This window comes from Halyomorpha halys, unplaced genomic scaffold (assembly GCF_000696795.3).
Source record: "Halyomorpha halys isolate HHAL.00 unplaced genomic scaffold, Hhal_1.1 Scaffold209.1, whole genome shotgun sequence".
Taxonomy (NCBI): Eukaryota; Metazoa; Arthropoda; class Insecta; order Hemiptera; family Pentatomidae; genus Halyomorpha; species Halyomorpha halys.
The window spans coordinates 201,115-220,182 of NW_027115831.1; the positions used below are offsets into that span (position 1 = coordinate 201,115).

Consider the following 19,068-nt stretch of genomic DNA (forward strand, 5'->3'; position numbering starts at 1 on the left):
TGTCATGGACAAAAGGATACAATGTAACAATAGATGAAAGGTCAAAGTGAAAGATAACGGGACGATAAATTAGCTAAACAGAATCATTAAAAAAACTCCTAATACATTAAAAAATGCATAACGGATATTTTTCTATAAAGTGTTACTGCTTTCGTAAGATTAATATGAAAGTGAAAGGAAAATAAATAAATAAAAAAGGAATATAATTCCGTAAGTATTCAGTTCTAGGAGTAACTGGTTCCTACCGTGGTGGACTCTGCTGGCCAGTCTCAGAGTCATCCTCAGTCAGTGACAGAGCTGTATCCAGTAACCACCTCAAATGATATTTCGAATATATGCGATGAACGAACTATATGAGAGGTAGTCGGCGACTTTGTGGTACTTATATTCAGTATTTATTTTTATTATTTTTTTTTGTTTAAAAATAAAAATACATACATTCAAAAAATAAAATTCACAATAATCATTTAGCAAAAATGTATTATCCTAAGCAATAAGTTATAAATAAAATAAATTATACCTCATAAATAAAAAATAATTGTAAGAAATAATAATTATTATTATTTTCTTATATTAGGTATAGAATCCATAATCGTACCGTTTGTAAATAGTTTACTGGTTATAGTGAGTACGGACAATCATATAAATAAAGCTATGCAGAGGAATTATAAAAATACGTAAATATTGTGTTTTGTTTGACGGACCAAATAATTAAAGTATAATATTAAATTTTTAAAAAAACAGCTCATTGAAATCCTACCTTTAATCTATGTGCCTTTTGTTTGTAATTTCCTTCTTTTTTTGTTTCTGTTTACCTGGTATTTTGACAAATGGCGGGAGAAGGAGAGGGAAAGAAAGTTATTTTATATGAAAACAACCTATTTTTACCAGAGTGAGAGATTCAAGATTTCTATCGTCAACCCGCCCAGGTTGTAATCAAACCGGAGCTGCTGCAGACATGTGGCTCCTATGGTAGCAACACCTCAGCAGTTTACTGGTCTCATACCAAAAAAAACCCAAAAGTTCCATACTATGATCTCTCCACACAAACTATATCTCAAAGACAGTCATAAAAAAAATTCTCCCATCAACGTTTCACCTGTCTACTCCTCGTAGCATACCCGTTGATTCAATACTCATTAAATTTTAAAAATTAAGCCTTTAACCAGTCCAAACACGCTCGTATAAGTCCCTGGGATGCATTTATTTCAAAACAATAAAATAAAATTGAGATTTTTTTTCTTGAATCTTAAGAGAAAAAAAAACTTGTTTTAAGCTCGCTTGTTATTATCCTTTATATCAATTATACCTAAAATATTATTTTTACGAGCATTATACATTTTGAATTATTTTACGCCAGGAGCTCAAATGTTTAAAAAAAAAGGGTTATACCAACATATGTAATATGTTCTAAATGCCACAAAGAATCCTTCATTAAAAGTAGGATCCTTTGGTAAATAATTGCTTCCAATGTTCGCCATCACATTTGACGATTAACTGGTGAGGTACCTGTTACACTAGCTCTCTAATGCCGATCCCAGAACATGCTGGACCAGAATGGACCTTAACCACTAGACTAAAGCGCAAAGACCTACTTGCTATTAAAACATTGTCGCGTAACGCCTGTAGGTAGCGTTTCTTTCAGTCTTCTATGATTGATCTTTTTATGGTGACACGCGAATGTCATATGTAACGGAGAGTCTCTACCATCATCGTACACCGTATAAACATCAAGTCGACCCTAATCTGTTCTGTCCGCCAAATTATATCCAAAAAAATCTATTTCCTACATATAGATGATGGGAATGTCTGCCTTCGATGTATCATTTATTTCTCTACAGATAGGGGCTCTCTAATACTTGGTTCTCCGGTTCTAGCTAATTCTGCTGCCTCCATCGATACATATACGGACAATGTCGGGCAATATGTCCTTCCGTTCCACATTCAAAGCATAGGGTGCAGGTGCATTTTGCTACCAAGTGTCCTACTCTATCGCACCCATAGCACTTGCGGTCTTCTCGGCGGCCATTACATATTCATTTTTTTTTATCCAATCTTCTCTCTGCGTTTCCTGTTTTCTCGTTCGGATTTTCTCAAATTCCCTTCCTTAGGATAAATCCTGAGACGCTTGTAAATCCCGGTTCCTCTATACGCATCGGGGAATCCTCCTCTCTCGCTAGCATCAATTAATTCTTGTGCAGAGTGTACAAATGAGCGTTTACTTGATAGTACCTGTCTCCTGAAGATGATGGCCAAAAAACTCATCCGGCTGTGAACTTCTTCCCCATCCAATGTTTCTCTGAATTTTTACCGTCAACCTGTTGAACTGTGCCAGGATAACTCCACCGTACCACCATTTTGTTTCTCAGAGCATTTGAAAAATAACTTCTTCTGAGGGATACCAGCAAATATCATAAAAACTACAATTCCTAGGAAAAAACAATCATAAACTACTGTATGATATATTTTCCGAGATTAGTTTTTTATTATTACACATTTTTCAAACACAAACATTGTTTCTCAAACACGTTGATTGGTAATTAATACCCGTGTGAGCCATTTCGAATAATCAAGGAAGAGAACAAATCAATTTTTAAATTGTCCAAAAAAAAAACTGATTGAATTTTTTGCAAGTGTGTTCAAGATAAAGTAAAAACGGTTATTATTATTAATTATTATTTATATTTTTAAAAACCGTGATATTTTGAAAAGTGCTGGATGATTTTGAAGGAGGTGCACTCCTGTAAGAATAATGATTTAACTTTGTAATTAACAGTTTGTAATATTTGAGGTAATCAACATTCCATCAAACTAAAATGTAAAATGCGTAACAAAGTTTATAAATTGGCTTCTTAGATATTTTTATAAAATATACCACGATTACCATGCCATTGCATAAAATAGGCCTGCCTTCGACATCTTCAATAGGATTTTTTCCGGTCAGGCGTCAGATAGGGAAGGGCTGTCACATATTGTATCGACTTAGGGTATGGAAAAATATGTAAGCCAGTCTCATTTTCATATAAAAAAAGGAAAATATTTAAAGTATTATATAATAAAACATTAGAAGTATGATGTAGGTATATATATGTACATACCATATATAGTATAGGTTGGAAAAGTAATGAAAAAACTAGGGTTATATTTACACTAATATTTAATACTATATATTAAACGTAGTATATTTATTTTATACCGTAAATTATTACATTTTATATAACACAGATAGTGTAAAACTACATTTTTTTCACTTCTACCTCACTAATTTTTCGAATCTCTGCCCATCTTATAAGACAATAATTCAACTTTCTATTTACATTTAGTTCTAAATGCCGAATCAAATCATTTTGATACCAATTAAATATAATTAAATTAAATGTAATTTATTTATTTAGAAATCCTATAAACTTATTTGTTCTTTTGCAATACATTTCTAAAATTCCAGGGATTGATTTTAAAAAATATATTATTTCAAATATCAGGAGCGAGTGAGCGAAGACGTGACGGGAATAATAAACAAATTTACCAGTTTTATGGAAATTATTAATTTTATTTTATCTAAAGAATAACTAAATATTTTCCACCCTTGTGAATATTTCATTCAGTTTTACTTATTTTTATATAGGCGTGTAATGATTCGAAATGTTTATAGCCCAGACGAAGACCTGTGAATTTCGTGGAAAATAAAGGATACAAAAATATACCATTTGTTTATTACTGATCCTATATCAGTATGCAGGGATTTTCCAGTACACAGATCACTGTCATTCACAAATACATACTAAATCAGAAAGTGATAGCTTACCAAACATCAACGGAGCCAACTTTCGTAGAAGAGGACTGTAATATAGGAGCGGGAGCTTGCCAGAGAGGAATTACAATGCTGGCGAGGTACAAATTTTTATTCGCGTTGCTGAACTCACCAAGGTTTGAATCATTTTATTCATCTTTTTCCGGCCCGTTGGTCCTCGAGATTTTATAAATAATATCTTCTGTCAATCCTTCGAAAAAAGATTTAATTGAACTTATATTGTGTTAGATTCGTTCCAGATATGTATCCAACAATCTTATAATAAGTAACTAAGAGAAAATATGTCCGCACGTGGACATGTATAGTGTTTGTATCAATTGAAGGCGTAAAATACAGCATAAGTCAGTTGATAATTATAAAGCTCATATTGTTATTATACACATTCCTATTTTAACCGTATTGTTTAATCTTCTTGCAAAAAGAAAAAAATTATATAATCGCTTTGCTTGAATAGTGGGAAATAAAAAAAAAAATGATTTAATTTAAAATTAGATGAATTCAAATATTAGTACCGTAGACTGTGGTTATTTTATATTATTTACTGTTTTACATACCTTTTTAAAGTTATTACAAATTGGCTCTACTCTATGATACAATCTATGGCATGAGTGGGCTATCCCCGGCCCACGAGACATTTTGAAATCCCAATTAAAAAAAATGTCACACTACTTACTCATACTCACAGAATCAAGTTAGCGAGCAAGCCGAGTGGCGGCGATCATCAAAGAATGAGGCGGCTCACTGGCGGTGCAACAAAAGATTATTGCTTCTCAATTGATCAGCAATAGACGACTCTAGATAGCTACCGAGGTGATAACTTCGACAATGGATATCCTAGTGAACTTCTAGTGCCGTCAATGTGCTTTGTGACAGTATACAACTTGAGTGCTTACTAATTATATTTTGTTATTAAGTATATCGAATGAAAAGTATATCTGGTGGAAAGAATCGAAAAGTAGATGCAGAGGGTCGCCAGTTTCAATACAAATGGACTGAAGAAATTTTTTTTTATCTTGCACAATGGTAAGCCTATTTTTTGCTGTGTTATTAATCTATTTCAGTGATGAAAGAATTCAATATAAAGAGGCATTACACAATTAAGCATCCTATGCTGCACTCACTGACAGAACAAATAAGAAAAGATAAAATCCAGAAGCTTACCACAAATTTGGAAAAACAGCAGCAAATGTTTCATAAACAAAGCATGATAATGTGAAAGCCAGTTTTATTGTTATTTCAATATTGGCAGTCATTAAAACCATTTGCCGAAGGAGAATTTATAAAGGAGTGTATGTTAGAATTTTGCAGTGTTTTGTGTCCAGAAAAGAAAAATGAATTTGGAAAAATTGGTTTGTCCGACGTATAGAAATGATGGCTAATGATAAAAAAAAACAACATTGACTGACCGTATGGCTAGTTTTGAATCATTTTCCGAGAGCACCGATTTGTCCGAAACAACTCAACTGGTTATGTTAACTCGAGGTGTTGATAAATAGTTCACTGTTACTAGGGAATTACTTGTTTTACAGCCGCCGAAAGGAACCACTACACGAGAGGACGTTTGTTATGAAGTTCAAAACGTATTCACAAGTTTTGGCTTGGCATGGTCAAAATTAGTTGGGTGTATGCACACTTCTATGGTCGTCTTACGTAAAGGTTTCTTCGGAATTTCAAATAAAAAAGCAACTGGATTAAATGTGCAAAAAAATGATTTCATAGTTCTTCTTGCATTATCCACCAACAGAAAATGTGTTTTAAGTCCATTCGACTCCAAAATGGTATGAATGCGGCAGTAAAAACCATCAATTTTATTCGATCCCGAGACCTTAACCATGGTCAGTTCAAGGTGTTTTTGTATGCAATATCAGCCGAGTATGATGATGTAACATATTGTGAAGCCAGATGGCTAAGCAAAGGATAAATGCTGAAACGGCTTTACGTGCTTAGAAATGAGATAACAGATTTTATGCAAATAAAAGATAAACCACTATCTGAATTGAGTGACCCAAAATGGATATGTGACTTAGCATTTCTGGTCGACCTTACAGGATATTTGACTGATTTAAATTGTGATATCAAAAACAAGGACAGTTAATAAATGATTTGTACAGCCAATTGAAAGCGTTTCAGAAAAAAAAAAAAAAAACGCTTGTGGGAGGCACAGATGCTGTCTAGTAACAGTTGACATTTCAACAAGCTCTCTACGTATTATAATGCATATATTGCTTATGCTCAATATGCTTAAGAACTCAAGTTACTGTCGGAGCAATTTTCCAACAGATATAGCGATTTCAGAAACATGGAAGACTGTTTTAATTTATTTGCTACTCCAACAAAAAGTAATGTAAGAATGTTCTAATACACTTGCAAATGGAGTTGATCGAGATTCAAGAAAACTCACTCCTATAATCTAAATTTGAAGACGTGGAGTTGTGCAATTTCTACAAAAAATACCTCGTAGAAGACCATCTTCCGAAGTTTACAAAATTCGCAAGAAGATTGATTTGTGCGTTTGACAGAACTTATAATGCGCACAGTTCTTTTCAATGATCAAAGTTAATAAATCAAACCATCGTACAAGGTTGACTGACGATAATTTGGAAAATTCTTTACGTCTTTGTATCAGAGGAATTAATCCAAACATCAATGGATTAGTTTCCCAAATTCAAGCTCAGGTTTCTCATTGATTTCGGTGTCGCTATTTAACTTTCGTAGTTTGTAATAATTCCAAATTTCACGATATAAATATAATGGTGTACCAATTTTTTTTTTTTTCATTTTATTTTGTTATTTTAATAATTTGTATTATAATAACAATGTTGAATTACTTCATGACAGATATCTACCGTTAAAAATTATGAACACTACTTTTAAACGCGGCCCACAAACGTATTTGCACATCAAAGTTTGGCCCACAACATGCCAAAGGTTGCCCATACCTGATCTATGGAGTGCCTAAAAAAAAATTTTGTAAGATGTGTCACTATCCAAGCAAAGCAACGATATACTACTTTTTATAAGAAGATTATATTAAATTATTAAAATATGACTGTATAATATGATCTCTATAAAGCTATATTGTCTTATAATTTATTTTGAGCGTTTAATTTTTACAAATACTGAGGGGGCTAATTATTTTCTCCATCGGTACATAATTGAAAATATTAAGTTATTACACATTCGTATAAAAAAAACAATATTTTGCATTTGTCTTCATAAATTGCCACTAACAATGTTTTGGGAGTACAAAGAATAAAATCAGACGTAATTTTGAAATGAAATAGTAATATCGAGTTCCTAAACACCTGAAAAAATCGACATATTAGTCCAGGATGAAAGCTGCTGGTGGATGGATCGTTTAATGATGATTTTGGATTATATTTATCTGAAAACATAAAACCTCAAATTTCGATGTGAGACTGGCCTTTTCTATGATTTTCTACCTTTTCTAAATCGACTACAAAGGTTTGTTATTAAAAGTAATAAACCCAATACAATCCAAACACTTATTTACAATTTTTTTAAACACACCCATGTATTGGTTAAATGTTGCAAAGTCTGTTTTAGTTAAGGTTAAAGCAGGATCCACATGTTGGCCGCTCGCTACGAATCGGAGACTTGTACAAATGCTCGGTAAACAAAGAGCGGTCCATCCACATGTTAGTGTTATTCAGAAAGACAAACATGGCGGACGTACAAGTGGCTTCAGCCATTGCACTGGGATTATATTATTAAAAAAAAAAAGAAAATGAAAGGAAATTAAATATAAATAAATAAGATTAAATTAAATTCAACGAGCTTAGGCAAACCCGTACAAGCCACCCATCCACATGCTCGCGCATGTCGGAGTTCGCCATGGCTTGGCCAACATGTAGAGACCTCTTAACAGTTAACGTAGTATACAGATGGCGTCAGCTTTGGTTTTTGCAACGTGCGCAAAACGTGAAGCTAGCCGCACATATCTTATAATGTTAACATATATATTTAAGTCTTCAACAGCAGAACTATTTCCTTAAATAATTGAGAGAATAGGGCCAACTTCTCAGAGGTCAAATCATCCGGTAAACATCTGTGTCAGATTGCTAGTGCGCAGAAAATCTGCAGTCCTTTGCAACTTATATTATACGATCACAAAGTATACGCCGACTTGGAAACGGTCGGACTCAAAAACATCCTTGAATCTTGAGCGTATCATGATATACAGTGGTATTAGAAATATTTTTTCATTATTTTATTATTAAATTTATTGCGGATTAAAGGATTTCATTAATCATATATAAATAACTAAACGTAACTTTGTTTCCAAACTGAAGATAGATAGATATAAATGATAAAAATTAATAATCAGCTAATTTGTTCTGGAAAAAGTTATTCATAGTGAAAGAGTAAATAGCACATATAGCGATCGTCTTGGATCAATGAAGTTATAAATCCAAATTCTGAAATTTGAAAGTAATACCTTGTACATAGTATTGTAGCATGTAATCAAGAAATTCCACTTAGTACTGCGTTATAAAAATTCCTTGGAAAGTAAATATGTGCAGTTTATTCCTCCACTATTGATAACTGTGCTCGTCTTAAACTCTTCACCACTTCAGATATTGAAGTTGCTACGTCACAAACACGTCATCACCCCAATTCGTTGCCCTTTTTTATCACCTACATTATACACTTTTCATAGGAAGGATATATAATCATAAAATCTAGGATCATAGAAGCTAGGTATTGAAACGTAAGTAATTAAATAATGATATATCAATAAATAGTTGGTGGAACTTGCTAACTTATTTCACGTTTCAATAATTTTTTATTAAATTCGTTTCCACTTTATAGAAAAAAGAATTACAGAAAAAAAAAGGTTAAAATGTCTTCACCCTGCTGATGTCAGTGGCAGGTCAAAGCCTTCGTTAAAGAAATGGACATGTATATTGGAATCCTTTAATGTGGCAGAACTTCTCTCAAACGGAAAACTCACTGATTCGAGTTTCGACTCGAAAATTTTCAAAAGAAATGAATTTTTTTTCAGTATATAAGGGAGACTTTGTCAGGATCCCAACATGTCACCCTCTCGAGTTTTGATCATTTAGCTGGAAAATTGTCATCCTTTGTGGAAAGGAATTGATTTATATTTTAATATTTAATTGTTTTTTGCCTTCTGAAATTCTAGAAAATCCAGTAAAAAAAGAAAAAAGAAATGTTTGTGTTCATAACGACAAATAAGAACATGTTACGATTTAATGAAAGATGTAAAGTACAGTAGGAAAAAAGTGGCATTGTTTGGCATTCCGGTATTAAACAAGATGGGGTGGATCAGAAATTTAATGCAATTGGTTCCTAAAATTATTTCTATGACTTAACATATAACATTAACTAGGCATATATATATAGTATAAAGTTATTTATCTTTTTTTCCTCAAATTCATACAGCTATCATCACTTATCAAATAAAATTTTCTTGACCTCAGTCGGTATCAATTACTCAAGTACAGTACAGGAGCAAGATGCAAAAACCATTTCATAGAACATACATCTGAATATAATTTTAAAATTATAATTTTGCATCTATGACAGCCAACACGGAAATGCATATCTGATGGATCTAAACTCTCGCTAATTATGTAATTAATTGGATAAAGTAATGATTTATATCTTTTTTTGTGTGTGTTTTGCCTATAACTCTCAAACAGTGCAGCCGAGCGAAACAGTTATTGCATAAGAAAATTCAACAGCACTAAATTCTGTTCGAATGATCACCATGACATATTACATGCAGAATAAAATTAGGCTAATGCCTCATGAATATCCTAATTCGTAAATATGTTAGCTGTATAAAGCTGTATAAAACATTCATCTGAACAAAATATACATTTGCATGAAAATCTGGGGTCTACTTGAAAAGCAATCTTTTGATAGCAGTTATTGACAATAAGAGAACTAAGAAGTTTTCCTCTTTCCCTCCGATCTAACTTTGTGCTAAAGATGGTCCCTATACTATCAAGGGAAGTTCATTAATACCTATTGAGTCAGGACTTTCTCAGCACATTTTTCTTTTGGCTCCCTGTCAGTCTATCAATCCGCTAATATTGTGTCCTCATCATTTGTCGCTGTGACCCCTTTAGTCTTTATAGAAAGATTTTATATAAAAACAGGCGGGTATAGAACAGTTTCGTCTGTTTATTAATATAGTGACATCTGAGATTAATTAAGTATTAGAAGCACATCGATGGCTTACTTCACAGTAGTGCTGAAAGTATTAGGTTGTAAAATAAGTCCGTAGCGTTTTTCAATATTTCAATTTAATCATCCCTGTTTATAAAATCATGTTTACTTGTTCAATAATGTTTAAATATTCTAAAAAAATATTAGTTACGGTGCTTTTATGCATCAGTTTAAACAGATGTTCCTTATCTTTAAGTAGGATTTTTATAGAATTACATCCAAAAAAGGTTATACTGTGCATTTGGTAGAATTGGAAAGGTGTCCTTTGTTTTGAGCTCCTCTCGCCCAACCAGACCATTAATTATGCAGTATAATATGCCTAGTTGGAACAACTAAATGCAGCGGTTGAGCAAAAGCGTCAAGCATTGGCTAATCGCAAAGGCATAGTTTTCCAACACAATAACACCCGTCCTCACGCGTCTTAGCAGACCTGGCAAAAGTTATTGGAGTTTGGCTAGGATCTGATCCCCAAACACCCTATTCACCAGACCTTGGCCCAACAGATTTTCACTTATTTCAGGCCCTTCAAATCTCTCTTAATGGGAAACACTTTAATTCGTCCGAGGACTGCATAACGCGCATAGAGGAGTTCAAGTTCTGGGAGGACAGAATTAAAAAATTGCCTGAAGGACAACATGTACTAAATCAAACTGGGTCATATATAATTGATTAAAATATTACCAGAATCTGAAGTTTTTATTGAAATCACCAGTAAAAATCGTTACGAACTTATTTACAACCCGATACATTTCCATTAACTTTAGGAAAAATACAATTACAGGAAAATTACAGCACGTTTAGGATTTGTTTTTTCATTTATAGAACATATTTAATCCGGGAAAAGTGTAGAATTGAGCATTTTGCTCATAATGGGTAATAAACGTCTATATTTTCCTAGTATTTTATTTATTTTGTATTATCTATACATCTATCTATCTATACATCAATCTATCTATACATCTATTTCTAGTATTTTATCGCTTTTATCTACATTTCGTTAACCCTTTGATGTTATTGCCGCTTGTTTATGTAATTCCATCTTCTACCTCCCGACCTGTGCTCAATTCAATTTTTCTCTGGCCTAGTCGCAACGGTCAGACTGAATATTTCTCTTGCTAGTGAGAGACTCTCTAACACGCTAACAAGGCATATTTTTTTTTCTCACTTGTGCATTTTGCGCACCTTGTCATCTCCTGGGTTTCTTATGTTAAATTATGAGTCGAGACAAGAATATCTTACATTTTTTACGAAATCTGGATTCTTCAATTATTGATAGAAGCGCTACAATATACAATTTAAATTTCAAATTTCATTAAAAGTAGTCAAAGGATGTTAGTTATTTTCACATCCAATTATATAAAAAAATATGTACAAATCATTCACCATGAGAGAAATGCTCGCGGAACATCTCTTAGGGGACAAAAAAGTAGGACACTCTTGCCGGGTTAAATGTTTTACATAATCTGTTCAGTCAAAAAATTGATCGCAATGTTATATTTTTTCTAAAAGAGAGAACCTTAAAGTATATTTTTCCTAACGTTAATAGAGGTTATTAGCACAGAAAATTGAAAACACGATTTTGAAAAATTACTTAAAGCATGAAAACTTGGCATCACAAAAATCATTATTCTTTGAGAGTTAAAGCAGATTTTGCAACTAATCAGCAAAATAAAACATTTTTATAAAAGTTTCACAATTTATATTATCTTAATTATAGCTGCTTATTATTGGAAATCGGATTTTAAAACGATTTTTTTGTTAGTTTTTTCTTTCGATTTTTCAACTATATCGTCAAAAAGCTTAAAATGTTGTTTTCGATTTTTACAGCGCGTAGGATAGTGAATACCCAATATTGTCTTAAAAACTAAATAAAAAAAATTCTCTATTCCATTGTTGAGTGCACTGAAAAAGAACTGGATGAGGTTAGATAATTAATATAATGCCGTCAAAAGATTTTTCATGCGGTATTGTTATAACCCAAAAAAAAATCGAATAAGAATTATAAGTTTTTTTTTTATTATAGAAAACTTGTAGAAGTAATAATGTAAATAACCATAATTGTTATGTTTTCAAGAATGGTGCTTTATACAACAGCATAAAACTTGCAGGTATGTCGCTATCCCATTTTTTTTTTATTAATAGTTACAGCCCCAAATTTATAATTTCATGGTTAATATTATAATATTTATTAGTTAATAATTATGTAATTTATTATTTTTTATTTGAGAGTAGGTAATACAATTTCAGTTCTTTTGATCGTTATATTTTAACTTCTATTCTATTCTTCGATATAACGTTCTATTTCTTCTAGCACACCTTACAATTGATTTGTCCAGGTTATTAAAAGTTGTTCTTCCTAAAGCAGGCTAATATCACGCAGTTTCTTTTAGCAATCTTATAAAAATAGCTATTTATGATCAACAGGGTTTTAGAGTCCTTGACAGAAGATTATGAGACGAACTTATGGTCTAATATATGAATAAGACACCTGGCAAATAATAAACGCTTATACGGCCTTAATCGAAATGCAGATGTTGTGCGATTTATCAAGTCCAAAAGAATCAGTTGGCTTGTACATGTTGCAACGTTAACCAACGAAAGAATGGCAAAGAAGGTCACAAGAGAATCCTTCCCAAGAAAAAGAAAGAGAGAAAGAAAGAGGAAAACAAGACAAAGGGGTATGGAAGAGAATCTCAGGAGGATTGGAGTGACTGGCTCAGAAAAGAAAGGAGTGGAGTCCACCTTGGATACAGAAGAAGAAGTTACTTACAAATAAAGGAATTATTACAAATCTTTATGTTCTTCTTACATCAATATTTTCTTTTATCACCAAATTACGGTGATTAATATATTTTATCTTTCATTTGAATCAATTCAATCAATGATTTTATGTATTTTATTATTAATACAATAAATAAGAATCTATAATATAATTTTTAAAAAATATTTTAATTAAAACATATATTTGTATAAATCAAAAAATTGAACCGACATCCATCTCATTGCCAATATTTAATTTTACATTTTTTTAAATAATTTTATTTACATTTTTATTTCATATTTCTAAAAAAAAAAATCAATTTATCTCGAACAATCTCCAATTTAATGTATAATAATTTTACCGAAAATTTCAGAATAATAATAGTTAAGGCTTTTTGATCTGATTTAAAATTAACTGCTACAACATTATTAATATTTTTAAAAGTATATATTGCCTCTAAATATACACAATATATATACAAAGAAATAAAACCTAATCTATAATACAAAAGTATCGAAGTGAAAAGGTAACACAATCTGGTGACGCACATAAGAGGTATAGAGCTTCTTTGTAAAAGAGAAATGTCAATTGTATACCTTTGTGGTCTGCATCTCTAGTTTATGCCAGGATTATAATTTCCTTTACATAAGCTAAATACAATTGTACCATAAAAACAGGAACTTAATTGTTTTAACATAAATTTAATGAATATATTAACATAATAATCTTTCATTTCAATGAGATTATTGTTTAAATCATTATTTAAAGTAGTGTAAACATCGGAGTAAATTCGTCTTTTATCATTGTGCGGATCAAATAATAAAATACATGTCGCACACGACTCATAAACACTAAATAAATATATGTAAATATATTAAAAATGGTTGATAACGAACAGTGTATTTCATTAGTCATATACGTTTACTTTGTATATAGTGGCTATTATATAGTATATATATATACTAAACACAAACAGAGGTTTTAGATTGCCCATCTATCATTAGTCAGCTGGTCAAAGTCAATTTGTTTTATGAATTTTAGCAAGCCTGTCTTAAATTTAATAAAACTTTGTTCTGGTTCAGGCCAATCTCCTTGTTTCAGTATTACCACTTGTATTAGCTGAACTGTTAGTCGGTCATATAGTTTGCATTCATAAAGTATATGTTTGAAATTGTGCACTTGTCCATCTTCGCCACACTTGTCAGTCGTCATATTATTAAATCGTTTCATATAATATTTTGTGTTACCATGTTCTGTAAGGAATTGTGTCAATGTGTATTCTGTGCTGTGTATTTTTTTGTGATTATGTCATATTATTCGTGGAACGTATTTGTGAAAGCTACGTGGTTTATTCGTAGTATTCCACATTGTGTTCCAGCTAGCAACCTGCTCATTGGTGATGAGATTTCTGATATGGGAGATGGGAGATGGGAGCCTTGCTGTAAGGCTAGAAATTCTGGCCGAAACGTTGGCACTATTAAAAAAGTTATTTCAAATTATTTGAGTTATATTCTGACCGCACCCCCAAACCATCTTCTCATCATCAATTTACTTTAGGTTCATTAGGAAATTTCAGTTGTTTTGTATTTTGTCACATTACAAAATATCTTAATTAATTTAATGCGAAACTACTTGCATCATAAGATTAGAAAAAAATTTATGAGTTTATGCCCTCAATTTAACATTTTCCGAAATAAAAGAAGCACTTCAACTGCTGGACTTCATTGAATTCATAATTTGTAACATAAAAAAAGATTCGAACACTTCGGGTAAACAATGAATGTTAAGTATTTTTAAACATGCCTAATTTCATTATTTTCAATTTTTATTTATTACTTTTTTTAATATTATAATTGACATACTAATTTTTTCTCACTCACTTCTTCATAGCTATAATTCCTAATCAAACCATCTTGTACGATTTATTTTGTTTATAAAATAACAAAAATAAACAAATTTATACCATTATTAGTCAAATCTGCGTCATCAATATTGGTTTTCAAAAAAAAAACCCGCAATAAATAATAAGTTAATTTTATAATAACAAGTTTTTTATTATGGGGATAAAGTGGTAAATTCTCTTGATATATCGGTGAAATAAATGCCAGTCCTATAGGTGGAATTAATCCCTACCAGGTATTATTCTGTCATTCTTTACTACAGTAAATAGATGAGCATTTAGGGCAGCACAATAAAACGGACAGTTCGGTGGAGGAAAACAGATGGTTGTTCCATCGAATACATCACTTTTTTATCTGTTTTCTTTTTTAAAAAATCATTACAGCTAGAAATAAAAAAAAATATAGTTCACTATTTTGTTTTGTATTTTTTTAAAAACGTTTTTTTATACTAACCCTGCCTTGCTCAATATTTTGAAAGTATGATGGATATTTTTAGTAAGCATATTTTTTTTTTCATTTTAATTTAGCCATTAAATGTTATAAATAAAATTTTATCCAATAAAATATAAATTATTAGTAAGGTCAATTTAGGAAAATTCAATATCAAAAGGTTCAAATTTTATATTAAATTGAGCAATATAAAAAGAAATGAGGAAAAAAAGGAGAGAGAAAAATGGAGAATTTGACAAATTATTAGCTCAAAGAAGTTTTAAGGCAGATTTAAAAGGATTTCTCTTTTTTTAGATTTTAAAAAGGAGAAATCCTTTCTGAATTTTCAGATTTCTGGTATTTTATTATAGAAAAAATTTTTGTAGCTTAAACCTGAAGTTTTAAAGCCTTTTGTAATTCATAAAATTCGAAATCTATAAACACTATCATGTGCATTTTACTGAGCAAAAATACCATAAATGTGGATTATTTCACACCCAATGTTGGATTTTTTTTATATATTCCGCATTTTGCACACTTCCTTATTTTTATACTCACTTATATCTTTAATTAGGGTATATACAAAAGAAAAAGCCACTAGTGTAATTAAACGAAAGACAATCCGAACCAGCGGTACTGATAGGCTACAAAGCATCAATATCCGGCCAACAATAGGGTTATGTAAAAATCCACCTCACCATGCTGGCGGCCAAACCACGTGCCCGCATCGGGTATTAACCTGGGAGTCCACTTTCTGGAATCTGCAGCCTCCCAACGCTGCTGCCACTGGTCGATGGTTATTTTTCGCTCCTCTTCTCTGGAAACGTGTAAGCGTCGTCCATAGTGCCTGCTTCTTTCTTCAACAAGGAGTTCCACAGGCGGCATTCGTGCTATCACGCACACCGCTTCGTTGGAAACAGTTCGAAAAGCGCTAACTGTCCTTAAACAAACTCTGCGATAAACTGAAACCATCTGTCTCCTATGTGATTTGGTAACCATCGCTTCCTTCCAAATCAGGGCTGCATATAACATAGTGGAGGGGACAACAGTAGCAAGAAGCCTTCGGCTACTTTCTTTGGGACCTTCAACGTTTGGCATAAGGCGTGACAAAAAGGATGGTACTTTAGCAGATTTGGCGCCGATATACTCCGTGTGGACATTAAAGCGGAGTCATCATCATCATAGAATCATGACTTCTACGTATTTCAAGCAAGACTGGGAACGAATTTCGTGCCTACCCTCCGTAACAGTGATGGACTCGGTTTGCTTCCTGCTAGTTACTAGAAGAACCTCGGTCTTGTGATCTGGAAGTTGTAGGCATACCGAAGACAGCCAACCTCGGACCATAGCAACACCCTGGTTAGCGATGAGGGTAACTTCTTCAAGTACTTCGCCGCCATTACAACTGCAACGTCTTTGTTTTTCTACTCCTCCATTCCGTTGCCCATGCGTTGAAATCACCAGCTATGATAGCTGGATTATGGCAATTAGCCTCTAAGACAATGCGATCCAATAAATTTGCAAAGTCTTCGATTGTAATACTGGGATATGCTTAACAGCTAAAGATGTATACATCGTTGATCTTCGTCCATACAAAGCCGGAGTGCGATGTAGTATATACTCTGAATAGCTTGGTAATTACAGACACAAATGGCCTACACATTAATTAATTTTTAATTGCATTTAAAAAAAGTCCGGGTCTATCTGTAGTCAAATTTGCGATCGGGCATAATCAAACAGTTTATATTAATGAAATTTTCAGGGCTTATGCCCACTAGTTGGTACTATATCAATTTAATCTCATTCCGTTTTCTGTTCTAGCTTACGCAGGCATAAACGTATTTTTCTAGCGATATATTCATTTTCAAAACGGCTCGTCTGATTTGCCCAAATTTTAAGGGATTTAAAGGATAAGTGTGAAAATTATTTAGCAATAATTTTATCAAATTCCATCCCCCACGGTCACTTCATTATATTTAAAGTATTTTTCTTGACACACATTTTTAAAACACGGTAGCTCCCGAACATACTATTATAGAAATCAAAGACGCCAATCAATTCACGCACCTCACCGATGCCACATTGCACCCTCTACGAAAATTTCAAACCTCCATATTTCGGAAGATAGTTCAGACTACAGTATGGCAGAAGGAAAAACCATCGACCTTCCACCACTTACTGATGTTTTAAAGGTCCTGGAATTTAATAAGAGACGACACGTCAAAGTCCTGGATTCTCTGCTATATCAAACCAACCCCTCATTTCAGACTCTGACTCCAGCGGTACTACAAGTGCAGTGGTAGCAGACATTACTTGTGCAAAACAAGTTTTAATCAAACAGTTCATATCGGTGTGCCTTGTCATAATTTCAAATTATATAAGTATACTCTATTTATAAATATCAGAACATTAACACATTACTGAATGTCTTAAAATGAAATGATGTTTCAGATAGAAAAAAACACCTTAAAAGGAAGTATTTATGCTAAATTACATGCATCCTTTTTTCAAATAGGGGCTTGAAAAAAAACAAACCTTTTTTACGATAAAAGTTTATATTTTTTTTTAAACCTATATTGACAGGCATTGTGGCAAATTTATTTTATTTAGATGTAATGGGAATAATGTGAAATATCAAACAGTGTTTTATTATGTACCAATCATTATCTTTTGCCTCTGTTTATTCTGTGTTTTTAAGTATTTATATCTTTATCGATATATTTATATCTGTATCTACATATTTATCGAGATCACACTATCGACGAATATTTAGTACTCAGTCTCAGTGAGTTGAATACATCTCAATCCAATTGCATGCATACATTTTTTTTTATTTAACAATGCAGAATACCTTGCAATCACATATGGTCATCACTATGCATGACGTTAGGTCCCAATCACCTAGTTGATGTTTGTTTATTTAGTAGCGCCAAACTTTATTGGTCATCAACGCCATTTATATTTTATTTAATTTTGCTAATATTCGTTAAATTTTATTTATTTTTTAATTTGATTATTTATTATTTTATTTATTTATTTTATTATTATTTATTTATTTATTTTTTTTTCCTTTCGATCAAGCTATATTTTTGTCAGTAAATTTTGTGATTTCAAAAACTGAAACACCAATTCTATTGTCTTATCATCGTCTCCAAGGGTTTTTGAGATATCTTGGTTTAGTTCTAAGCTATTGAGGTGTGGTGTGAAATATGGGCATCGTTGGAAAACATGGCTTATTGTTAAATAGTTATTGCAATACTGGCAGTTCGGAGGCGTTTCTTTTGAAATAAGATAGGAGTGGGTGAGCCTCGTGTGACCTATTCTCAGCCTAGTCAGTACAACTTCCTCTCCACGGCATTTACGACTGGAGATACCCCAGGGATTGACATCCTTTTTAATAATTTTTAATATACTCATTGGGCTTTCGTTCCACAAAGATTGCCATTCATCTTTGACTTCCTTTACAATCACTGGTAATGGGCCAGTGGAGACTGAGCAAGTGCGCTAAAGCCGCAAATTTCATGAAATTAAATATAACAAAGATGTGAATAATGTTTCAGTTATTAAGTAAAGATATTTTGACACTTTCTTTTCGCAAGTTTCTAATTCCTCTTAATAGTTTTTTTTACTAATTTTTATTAATGTTGTTGGGATTAACAGGATATTGGTGTATTCGGTGAAAAACGTTTTACCTTAAACGCTTATTTTAATATTTTTTTATGAAATAAAATTTCTTTATTCTTAGCTTACTTCTAAGTAATTTATGTGCCTAGTGGTGTTTATTCCCCCTTCTAATCTGTGATCCACAATCGATTTTTTTAATTATGTAATATTATAATATTTTGGACCAAACATGAGATCCTGATCAAATAGAAGTAATGTTTTTTTCCAAACAAAGTCCAGTATAAATAATCCACGGAATAACTTAAGTCCTACTAGAACTGAAA

At 32.2% G+C, this 19,068-nt stretch overlaps 2 protein-coding genes across 4 annotated transcripts in view; one reads left to right on the forward strand and one right to left on the reverse strand.

Moving 5' to 3' along the window:
• The first annotated feature begins 277 nt into the window (after positions 1–277).
• Positions 278–19,068, forward strand: part of LOC106679586 (zwei Ig domain protein zig-8) — a 289,927-nt gene continuing 271,136 nt past the window's right edge. For all 3 annotated transcript variants that reach the window (XM_067052781.1, XM_067052782.1, XM_067052783.1), the window contains exon 1: positions 278–378. The gene's annotated coding sequence lies outside the window, so the exon portion shown is untranslated. The remainder of the gene's footprint in view (positions 379–19,068) is intronic.
• LOC136797122 (uncharacterized) lies at positions 15,776–16,219 on the reverse strand. Its single transcript, XM_067052779.1, has one exon. It carries the CDS (start codon positions 16,217–16,219, stop codon positions 15,776–15,778), a length of 444 nt encoding a protein of 147 aa, XP_066908880.1.